We start from the raw sequence: 11558 nt of genomic DNA, 5'->3' as shown, positions 1-11558 counted from the left end.
TTATATTTGCTGGGTTTGCAGAGTTTGTAGATGCAGGGGAGAACTGTGTGCACCAGTGATGGTTTTCAGGGGTGTTTCTGAAACTGCTGCAAACTTATCAGGTCACATTATTTTGAACTCCAACCCACAAATCAGTTTCTCTGAGACGTTCACTTTCAATACACGATCATGTTTACCTCATTATTAACAAGATGGATATATTTTCAGATCTTTGAAAAATGTATTTGTACTTAAATTTTTTATTCATTTAACTGTTGTTATTCAGGAAAACGCGACTCTTTTGATGTCATGGCCAATATGACCCAGTAATACACACAAATACTGCAAAATATGAAGTAAATAAAGAGACTTCTGCTTCTTTCTTCAGCTTCTCCCTTTTGTGGTCATGGCAGCAACAGATCATCTGCTTCCATCTCACTCTATCCCCTGGATCCTCTGTCACACCAACCCTCTGCGTGTCCTCCTTCACTAAATCTTCTCTGTTGCCTTCCTCCTTTCCTCCTCCCTTGCATCTTCAGCATCCTTTGTCCAGCATATCCACCATCCCTCCTATGCACATATCAGCCTTGCCCCTTTTACTTTGTCTGCAAACGGTTCCCTCTGATCTACTAACTCTGTCCATTCTGATCACTCTCAATGAAGATCTTAACATCTAAAGCTTGGCCTCTTGTCTTTTTATCAGTACCACCGTCTCCAAAAGGCACATCGTAGCAGGTGTCACTACTATCTTGTGAACCTTGTCTTTCTGTCACAAATCACTGAACCCTGCCTGGACTCTTCCCCTCCCCACTCGTACGCTTTCACTTCCATCTTCATCGTCACAAATGCCTCCCTCTCATTTCAGGCACCCGGAGCATGAGAAAAAGTTGTCACAGTCGTCTTGGACCAAACGGGGGGTAGCAATGCTCAGGCGTCTACATTTACAGCCTATAAGGGTTAGGGGTAGGGTTAGGGTTAGGGTTATAGGGTCCCAGATGTTTTGAAATTACTTCAAGGCCATTTAGTGAGACAGTGCATACGATTTAGTGGATTTTTTTTTTTTAAATTAAGTTTGAAGCCTTTCTTTCCAATTCAGTGCTGGCTTCTTTTTGAAAGGAACTGACTTCCTTTACTCATGTCACATATGTAAGTCAGTAACAGACCGAGAGCAGTCCTGTAAAGAAGGATAAACTAGTGGTTTAAGATGCCCTTTCATGTGTGCACATTCCGCCTGCTGCAATCACAAACACGAGTCTCAATCCTGAGCGGGTTTACAAATCCTGTGACTCAAGGTGGCCATCTGATGGCTGCCTGACAGAACAGCAGGGAGGCTTAATCTTGTTCATGAGCTGTGTGGACTTCTCTTTGCTGAAAGCAGTCCTCAGATGTCACTCAGATGACCCCGGCGTTACCTTTTGATGTAACCTGAATGAAGCTTGATCTCTTGCGGTGGCGGTGCTGTGTGGACTAATAACAAACTGTGAAACGATGAAAGCGAGATCAGGCCGTCTTCAAATCTTCACAAACTTCTTTCTAATCTCCTGCCCCCAGATAATTCTTCTGCGGCCCTGCCAACTTTAAGCCGGGGGCTCAACACAAAGAGAGCAAAATAAAAATAATGAGGAGCATGATAGGGCAGGAAACAAAGAGAGAGATTAGAGCTCTTTGAGGCTGGTGTTTGATTTAATCTTGTGGTTGGCCTGGTTTGTTTGCGATGCTTTCCCAGAATGAAGCGATTATGCTGATTTTGATGGAGTAAGGAGAAAGAGTCAGTGAAAAAGGGTCCCATCACTGCTTTAGGGTGGTGTTGGCTGATCATCTGAAGTGTTGATGCAGCCAGTATGCACTTTATGGAAGCTGTGTGTCAACGGTTTATCCTTTTATAAGGTCTATATTGTACCTGCACCCGATTTAAAGTTTTATGAGCACGTTTGAACGAAAAAGCAAACTCAGCTGGGTGCTTTTGCACTTCTGAGTTTACTCACTGAACCATGACATCTCATCATCTGAAATCAAACAAAAAAAAAAAACTGTTGATGAAACATTTCTGGCATGATGGGAGTGGTCTCTTCAAAGCCTGAATAAAGGCAACGGAAACAGAAATGGCACTGGGAGGTTAGATGGTTGACTGTCAAAGGCCCAGGAATACTTAAAACCACCTACCCATCCACTGGCATCGGCTAGACCCTTAGCTTGGTAGCATCATTTGCAGGGAGGAGTTAACTATGTGGGTATGAATGGTTGTCATCTGTCTGTGTTAGCCCTGCTTCACATTGGTGACCTGTCCAGGATGAACCCTGCCTCTCGCTCTATGGCAGCTGGGGTAGCCCACCCATGACCCTAATAAGGATAAGTGGAAGAGAAAGGAAGGATGGATGGATAAACCAAACAGAAAAACTGGGACGCCTCTGGCTGTTCATCATCTAATAATGAGTAAGTAATTTATTAAATCTGTTCTTACTCATTAATTTAATTGTTCTGAAAATCCATATATTTGGATCCAACTGGGCTGTATTTGAAATAATATGACTTTGGCTTTGAGAATCGGTGCCAGCAGCCTCTGGAGCTGCTGTGCCAGGTTGTAAATGTGCTTTTTAATTCTGCTTAGTTAGATATTTTAACACAGGACAAAAAGTTAATACCATGCAGTAGTTGCATATTGCTGCTCTGGAGCTGGAAAGACAAATTCAACTGACTGCCTGAGATCACACTGAACTTTCCTTCTCCATCATAAATTTACCATAAGCTGGAGTCCTGGTCTTCCAGGTAAGTCCAGCCAATCACCGATGAATGTCTTATTTCCTTACTTCCGTTCTGTCTCTTGTTCTCTCTGTTTAACTTCAGCGTCAGTGAAGCTGCTGTAAAAACCACACTTCTCTAAAGTTGACTTTGTTTGAATTCCAGATGTTGCAGATGCTTCCAGGGCTTCACCTAATGATGGCTGGCAGATGTTTGTCTGTGTTTAACATATTAACTAACTGAAGTGAACAAAAAAGGAACCGCTAATCAGCTTCAGAGGTGTGTTGTTTTGCTTTGCCTTCCCTCACCTGACTTCAGCTCCTCACGCACAGGTATAGTATAGTGACTCAGATAAAATGTCTCTTAAAATATTTAACTATTCCTTTTATCTATCTATTTATCTATAAGGCTTTCCCAAGTGATTCTTAAGAGTATTTAATTCATGAAATACTCTTACAACACCTTGTGGCTGGGGCAGTGCTGGGGGCACGTCCAGATGTGGGATTTTGTGAGACACATAGATTATAACTGATCAGTGAATGTCATTTTACTACTTGAGTACACATCATAGACCAAACAAGTTTGTATAGATATGTGTTTTACTAATACTGTCCACTATGACATGAGCTCCTGGATCCATGTTTAGAATCACCAGTTAACCTATCCATGTCTGTATAGAAGAAGAAGAAGAACAGTATCTGAAAGGTATATCCTCAAGAAAAAGGAAAAAAGATCAGAGAGATGTGGGATTTTGTGAGACATATACATTATACATTCATCTGATCCATCTGCTGTTCCCTGATGCCTCATCAGAGTAGGGTGGCTGAAAAGAACGAGGTATACAAACTTACACAAGAACTGGCCTGATGGAGTGATGAAGAGCCTTGGGGAGACTGTTGTTGTGATTTGGCACTGTATAAATAAAATTGAATTAAATTGAATGAATTTAAATGTGAAAATTGTTGGTTCAAATTGTCATCTGTCATCTGTAAAACATGGCGGAGGTGGTTTCCATTTCAGCCAGCGGTGTTGGAGATCTTGTCACGGAAAACTATGAATTTTTTTATTTTTAATCCAACATGCAATACCATCTGGAACGTTTCTGATTGACAGCAATGATCCCAAACACTGCCAATGCAGTAAAAGCATCTCTGGATAGAAAAACACACATCCTCAACATTACTGAAGCAGTGTGGGATCATCTAAAGGCATACAGCATCCAAAGAAGAGCTTTAAATGCCCTTCAAGACACAGGATAACTATTCCTGAAGACTACTTAAAGAAATTCAAAGAAGGTTGCCTTCAGTTCAGGCTGTGTTGAAGAATAAAGGTGGTCATGTGATTGTAAAAAAAGAAAAAACCCCAAAACAAAAGACTATTTTGTGCCTCGTATACTGTACTACTTGCATGTTAGCACAGATTTCAATAAATCCCTGCAGCTATTTCCCAATTTTCCTGGCAAAATAAAGGGTGGTTCATGACCTGTGTACCTTTTTAGGGAGAAAAAAGGTACACATATTTACCGTGAGGTCCAGTGAGGTGCATTAGTGCAAAACGGACCCATGAGGACTGGGATGGACTTTTAATGTGCCTCACAGACTATCTTACTGAGGACGCAGTGAACCTCCTGACCCTGATTTCAGAAGCAACCGAGCCAGCGTCGGGATGAGATGGCCCTGACATCAATAAAGGAAACACTCATGGTTAGATGATACAGGGATGACACAGCATTTGGGATTTGTGGCGAGTAAGCGCAAGAATCTCATTGGATCCCTTCTGCTGGTCGCCGGGTTACAAGAAATTATAAAGTGTGAAACATTTGGTTGGAGAGTGCTAGTGTGTGCGTTGCTGCACACTTTCAAAAGCAGCAGATTACTCTTCCCCCCCTCCCTAGCCCTCTCTTTTTGCACACAATTTTTTCTCCTCTGCACACACAAGCTTTTCCCAGGGAGGCTTGATTTACCGCACAGTGGAATTATGGGAAGGGAAAGCTTCCCAACACAAGGTGGCTGGCGCAAGGCTTTTGCCAGCCACCGTCTTGATGCTGGTGATGCTTTATGAATCCTGCAGATGGAGATGATTTGTCTTCTCAAGGGGAAGCTTTGACGTGCACGGCTTTGATATGCATTGTCGCCGGTGTGGAGATCAAAACGCTGGACGTCTATCAAAAACCCCGAAGGCCAAATTCTCCAAAGAGAAATAAAGAGAGAAGAGCGTCTGTCAGCAGCGCAGCCCTGCGGACCGTGCTGTGGTCGGCTGTGAGGTCCCGGCGACCTGGCCCTGCTGACGTGTTGGGCCTCAGTGCTGGCTCTGGCCTTGACCAGAAGAGGGAACACGATACTTAAATCATTCATAATTAGCTCCTTCCCTTTGCTTAATAACACGTGAAGATAAATGACTTCCAAGAATTTTCCAAATGGAAATAGTCGGTTTGGAATTAAAAGCTAGAAAATGGTCTGGGAGCCCTGTATTGTAGTGGTTCAGCCTTTGCCTTTGATTAGTCCTGCTGACAAACATTGAACCACCTCTGTGGCGCATTTTTTTCAGATTGAAATGTAAAACAACAAAGAGTTTTTCATGAAAATAAACATTTATTGTCTTTTTACATGGTCTACTTTATACACACAGTTAAATGGCCCAGTGGAGCCTTACAAATCTCACTACATAAGGAGGAGAAATCTTATAAAAATGTCTCCCCCGGTCTTAAGACGAGCTGAGCTTCTCCAGGGCGCTGTGCAGGGTCTTGAGGTCCTCCCTCATCTGGCTCAGGGCGTTTTGGATTTTACTGGGTTGATCCAGGACCTCCACGCTGCAGGTGAAGGGGTCATAGCGGACTGTGAAGGGGCGCTTGATGTTTGCAGAGTATTTCCTGTGCACATAAAACAAATTGAAGACAAATATTAGAAAGAGAACAACGTTTAACTGACCAGACATGTCTGGAAATCACTTTGGAGATTTTCTACTGGGTATAATAAACAGCAATTCTACTGAGATCAACTGTAGTACTGAAGACTGTCTGATTGGTTTTTCACTCAATGTCATGCCCACTGGTAGAATTGTCTGCCATACTAGATGTGATACAACCACAGGTTGCTATGGAAACGTATACTGTAGTGTTGTTAGCAGTGGTAATGGCTGGCACTCACTGGATGAACTTGGTGCTGCACCAAAAACCTCCTAGTAATTGCTTTGATTGCTAGCAGGTTGCCATGGTTGCCTGTAGTTTTTCATCTTTATCTATTTGCATTTCCTGCATATTTACATAACCAATAAAACTGCTTGTGCTCTGCATTTTTGACCGCAGTGTTTACTTAAATCTCAGTATAGTGGCTGGCCTTTTTGTGGGCCACACTCCCAACTGGTGGTTGTCAGAGGGTCAGTAACTGGTCTGTGGCCCTGTGTGACTGGCATGATGGTGGTTGCCAGATGGTTGCAGATCAGTTTCTATGTCTGTGTGACACATTGGCTTGGTTTTTTTTAGAGCCGGAAGGGAGCATATTTGGACAAGAGTGAGCTAAACTGTACAGGTGCCACTCACAGGCACAAATATCTGCTAATCAGTGCAAGTGACAAACAAATGAAATACTGGAATTTCACTCAAACTGAAGCACAAACATATGGATGGTCTATACCTCACAGCAGGACATATTATTAGTCAGATATTTCCCCTAAAAACGCTCCCTAGAGAAGCAGAGACACAGTAGAGAGGTCCACTTTGTGAGTTCAACTAGTGGAGGCAGATAGTCGGCAGCTCTAACTCCAACTTCTCATTCAAATGTTGTTAGTTCTAGTTGAGACTTCATAACCTGCATTAATGAAGGGTGATGTCACAGTAGCTATGTCCATCTTTTCTATGTCCATCACAAGTGCCAAAAAGAAGACAACAATATATAATATATATAGGATATATAATACACTATTAAAAAGTAGGGACCTCCATGAACATTTGATGAGGGTTTCTATGTGCTTATATATATTTTTCTTGTACCTCAGTTTCATCTTTGCATCCTCGAAGCTCTCAGACACAAAGTAAACCGGCTGGTAGGTTTGGTCCTGGTACGGCTGGACCGCAGTCTCCTCCGGGGCAAACGGCTTGTACTCGGGCTCGTTGGACAGGGCGTACTGGAGACACAGGTCACCAGCAGTGTCAGACAGCACAGCAGGTAAATGCAGAAACAGAGGACATCTGTGTGTGAGGAAACTCACAACAAGCTCTCCGTAGGAGGACAGAAGTCCAGCGCCGTAAGCCTTTACTGCCCCGTTCTGCTTGCAGAGGCCAAACTCCACAGTGAACCAGTATAACTGCAGTGCAAAAAAAAAAAAAAGAGGGTTGATGAAAGGTGTTTACCACTAGATGGCACTGAAGGCCATTAAACTGCAAAGAGTGAAGCTGTAGGTCTGCATGAATGTGTTAAAAATCACTCATTGCATTTACATGTTCTATTTTTGAGGCTGAGAATCGTACCGTTGACAGTTTCTCAATGTCCTCATCAGAAACCCCGAGTGAGGCAAGTCCAATCTCCTGAAAACATCCAAGTTTATTAATTCATACTTCATTTAAGGTCACACAAAGAATAAAAACAAGCTCACAGTTCAGTCACCTGTGAAAACTGGGCAAACTCCTTATCTGCCAGCATGGGGATATGGCCGAGCAGCTCGTGGCAGCAGTCTCTGTGGGAGCGGTGTGATCTTTATTATCAAAGTAAAATCAGCCAAGAGCATAAAGAAACAGTTCAGGTCTTACTAAAAACTCACGGCTCAGGGGAGTGCATGGGCGCAGAGGAGTGTCTGATGTACTGCGTGCACTGAAACACCCTGAAGGCCAAACTGGCGAGGAAGTCTCGGGCTGACAGCAGGCCGGCTACTGGGCGCAGCTGGAAACCAGTTCTCTCTGAATTTAACCAGAAAAAAAGAACAGAAAATAAACTGTCCGTTTTGGTATCTTCTCTTTCTGCGTCTTTACTTCATTTCAGTCCTTGTTGTCACAACAAGGAGCTTTAATTAACACAAAAACAGCATTAAGGCACAGCACTGTCGTCCCAGACTCCCCACTTGTAATGCATCAAAAGATGCATCAGTACCTGTGACACAAAAAAACATGCGAAGAATCACGTTTCATCTGCTTATCTGTCTAAATGAAACCTAACTAATGAGAGAAAATAGCCAAGAAAATAAAAAGCTGTTTGAAGAAGTGAAGAACTTTTATAATGCATTTTAAAAGAGTGATATCTTAAACACTACTTCTCTTCTTTATACGTGTAATTTCGTCTTTTAGAGACTTTTAAAACTCGTCTGAGTTTAATTCTGTTCAGATTTTAATTTTTAAGTGTGTCACCTTTCAAGAAGGCCGACACCTCTCGTAGCTGAGGGATACGGTCCTCTCCGTAGCCGCACTCTTTCTCCAGCTGCTGCAGGCCGTCTAGGAACTGTTTGCAGGCCAAACTCGGGTAAACGCTCCTCAGCTGCTGGTAGACCTGCCTCCTTTAAACACAACCATACCAGAGCATCACTGTGATGTAATCGCCCCCTCCACAGTGCATCTACAGCCATGACTGTGCAGGCTGGGCTGCCTCACCATGTAGATATCTCCTCTGCTGTGTACTCCACCACAGGTAGCGGGTCCCCCCTGCAGGATATTCATAAACATCAGTCCCCACATGTTCAATAATATGTTCAATAAACTATTTTTAAATTGGATCTGACTGCATTCACGTCACCAGTTAACCCAGAAAGATATAAAGGTAAGATATATATAAAAATAAGGAAACTATGGCATTAAAATTTCAAATGAAATATCCTGAAGTCAAAGCAATAATCTGCACAGTATAGATAAGACATTACAAGTGGAGACAGTCCAGGTGCTCAGTAGGGGGCGGCATAGAGTTAAAAACATCCAGCTTTTATTCACAGCTTCACCTGCGGGTTGCAGCATCTGATGTGGTGTTTTTCTGATCACTTCTTTCTTTGTGCTGCAACAGCTAACAATTCCACCAGCCTATGCATCATTTCAGCTGCACAATTCAAACTTTTCACCTCTTTTAGATTAAACTTTTTAACCCGGTAATGCCAAACGTGACTTTTTCAGACGTCATCAGCGTAGAGGGACTCACTGTTTGTATCTGAAGGCCAGCTCAGAGATGACGGCCCGTCTCTTTCTGTATTCAGGGTCATTGTATCCCTGCAATAAATGAATAATGATCATTACGCTCTATTTTGCCATTATTTTTGTCTTTCATTTAGGAGCAGATGCGTAATCACTCACTGGATGGTCGTGGTCCATGTCAGGATCAAATTTGGTGATCAACATGTTGCATCTGTCGAGGTCTTTTATCTGTCGGGGAAACCAGGGCACTGTGGTCGAGCGCAAACAAACTAATTAGTGCTCCTGCCATCCGTCTGATTGGCTGATATCGCATGCAGTGGTTAATGGGTCCTGTGCTAACATGATAAAAGCATTGGGGTGAATCAATGATCAGACACTTGCCCTTTTCTTCTGGCATGCAGCGAACGTCGTCAGCCACTCTCTTCAGTGAGTTGACGAACACGTCCAGGTCTGAGCTGTGAACTTCACACTTCATGAAGAACTCCAGGTCCGTCGTGCTGTTCTTACACTTCCTCCCCATTCGGCTCTCGATGTGGAGAAGCTTGGCTTCAAATGTCTGCAAGAGATTTTAAAAAGTACAAAGATGTAATTTTCCTGCTTTTCCTTCAGGTTTTTCTTTCAGTTCTGCTGGTCTTTAGCTTTACCCCATAAACATAACAAAATCTTTTTATTTGTCACTCATTCCATGAGCTTCACAGGCTGCTCAAGACAAATCACCCACACCAAATAAATCTTACCAAACACAAATTCGTTGTTTTGTTTGTTTGTTTTCCATTACCCAGGAGAAAAAACAAGATTCTTGACATTAAAAATATAATTTAAGAGTGTCTTGGTTAAAAAAAGACAGCAGTACAATTTAACTGCATAAATGAAATTAATTAGTAATTAGTTTTGGTGATATCTCTAATAAAAATCGGACTTTTTCCTACAGCAGCAATAATGCCTGATAATTGACATCCTTTTATCCAGAAGTTCCCTCTTCAGTAACACCAGCTTTAAACTTTGCAGTAATTCTGGATTTTCTGAAAGTTTTATTGTAAGGGATTCTGCACACCATGAAATGTGGAAAAATGTGCTTTGCTTCTGGCTCTCTGTAGTTTTTTTTTTTTTTTTTTTAATTTATAAGGTTATCAAAGGACAAGTGTCAACAAAGCAAAAAAATGTTCTGTAAATGTGCAAATTAATGCATATTTATAAATTTAATGCATTATTACACGTCACAAACTCGTCAGTCCTTAAAAGAAATGAGGAAATTTAATGGTGATATCTGGCTTCATTTACTGAAAAATGCCTCTGTCGCACGATTCAAGAGTGTTTGAGACATGCTTGACATTGAAATTTATGCTTTTTTCAAGTTTACATTTAATTTATAAAATCGTCACACGAGTCTATGCATTTAATGAAGTGCTTCCACACCTCAGTCTCAGGCTCACCTCAAATATTTTCCCTGTTTTGAAGAAGCCCGCGTTTTTCTCGCTGCTGAGGGCGAACAGGACGTTCAGGGTCACCCTGCCGTCCTTCTCCTCAAACACGAAGCCGTCTCCGTACCTGGAGGGCCCCGGGGAGCCTGCCGGGCCGCCGGCACTTCCGCGCTCCCGGCGCGCGTCCTCGATCAGGCTCTGCTTCCTCCCGCTGAAGGTCTGCACCACACCGTCCGTCTTCATCTCTGTTGGAGCTGAGAGCTCGGACAGGTTTAAATAGCCTCCTCTCATCTAGAGGCTGTATGGAGATGAGCTGCTTGGAGGCCTGCTTTGCGTCACGGCGTTTTTTCTATTTATGGGGCACAAATATCAGGAGGAGACGCTTCAGGTGCACTCAGACAAAACCATTAAAGGTTACGTAAACGTTACACAGTCTTGGATATAAATAGAAAATTATGCTATGAAGATTATTATGTTCGCTTCTTATTCACCCTGTGTTTTGGGGCAGCTACAGGAACAGATTCAAGATTACATCTAGACTGCAGGTAAAGAAGACATCAGTGAGGTGAGCATAACCTCACCTCATTGAGGAAAAGAGCACACTAATCAGCCTTAATAATGCTCCAGCTGACCTAAAAGGTGGATTTATAAGTAAATTACCCTTTTTTATTCACTAAACTGGTGGTGTACAACAGAGGGGGATGTTTGTGTTGGTACCAGCTGTTCCCCTCCAAAAAAATAATATCCTGCAGCACCCAGAATGCTTTGCAGTCTGTTAATATGGACAGACCAAAGACTGTATATAAAAGATGGAGAAGTGATAGCCAGAAGCGACCATATTTGGAAGAAAGGTGAAGCGCTAAGAGCTAAACCGATGAACTGTACAGATGCGACTCACGGGCACAGATAGCTGCTAATTAGTGTTAAACAGAATTTTTTAAATGGTTTGGGGAGCACAGCACGTCTCAACATTTAAGGCCCCCATTATACTTTGAGCCTGCTCTGGCGCTAAGTGACAATATTAGCAAAACTGGAGCATGAAGACTTAATTTTTAGAATGATGATACCATTAATAACACTTTAAAAGGCACAATGAGTGACCCCAGCTAGAAATGAATGAGTAATAAAAAATGCACCCCATCAAGACTTCTGAATACAGAAAGTAAAACTATCCAAAGAGGACAAAATTACTCTTTGCTGGAGCTGGAGTCTATGAAGCCAACCCCAAGTGGGCATTCGTTTTTTCCCCTCACTAGAGGAATATTAGCTGACAGTAGACACAGGAAGTACAGTCAGAGTACAGAGATATTTATTAA

At 42.5% G+C, this 11558-nt stretch overlaps 1 protein-coding gene across 1 annotated transcript; it reads right to left on the bottom strand.

The window, feature by feature from the left end:
• Positions 1-5335: 5335 nt before the first annotated feature.
• th2 (tyrosine hydroxylase 2) lies at positions 5336-11448 on the bottom strand. The gene is made up of 12 exons (XM_085385849.1): positions 10255-11448; positions 9197-9377; positions 8981-9069; positions 8829-8896; positions 8294-8344; positions 8054-8199; positions 7474-7609; positions 7320-7389; positions 7184-7240; positions 6925-7020; positions 6707-6840; positions 5336-5587 (listed from the first exon to the last, which is right to left on the bottom strand). Exons 1-12 carry the CDS (start codon positions 10531-10533, stop codon positions 5422-5424), a joined length of 1473 nt encoding a protein of 490 aa, XP_085241975.1. The 5' UTR covers positions 10534-11448; the 3' UTR covers positions 5336-5421.
• Between the last annotated feature and the right edge of the window lie 110 nt (positions 11449-11558).

The sequence above is a fragment of the Rhamphochromis longiceps genome, linkage group LG17, assembly GCF_057381845.1.
Source record: "Rhamphochromis longiceps isolate RC_006_pf linkage group LG17, R_longiceps_female_GT1.1, whole genome shotgun sequence".
Taxonomy (NCBI): domain Eukaryota; kingdom Metazoa; phylum Chordata; class Actinopteri; order Cichliformes; family Cichlidae; genus Rhamphochromis; species Rhamphochromis longiceps.
This window is presented reverse-complemented; position numbering and strand designations above follow the sequence as displayed.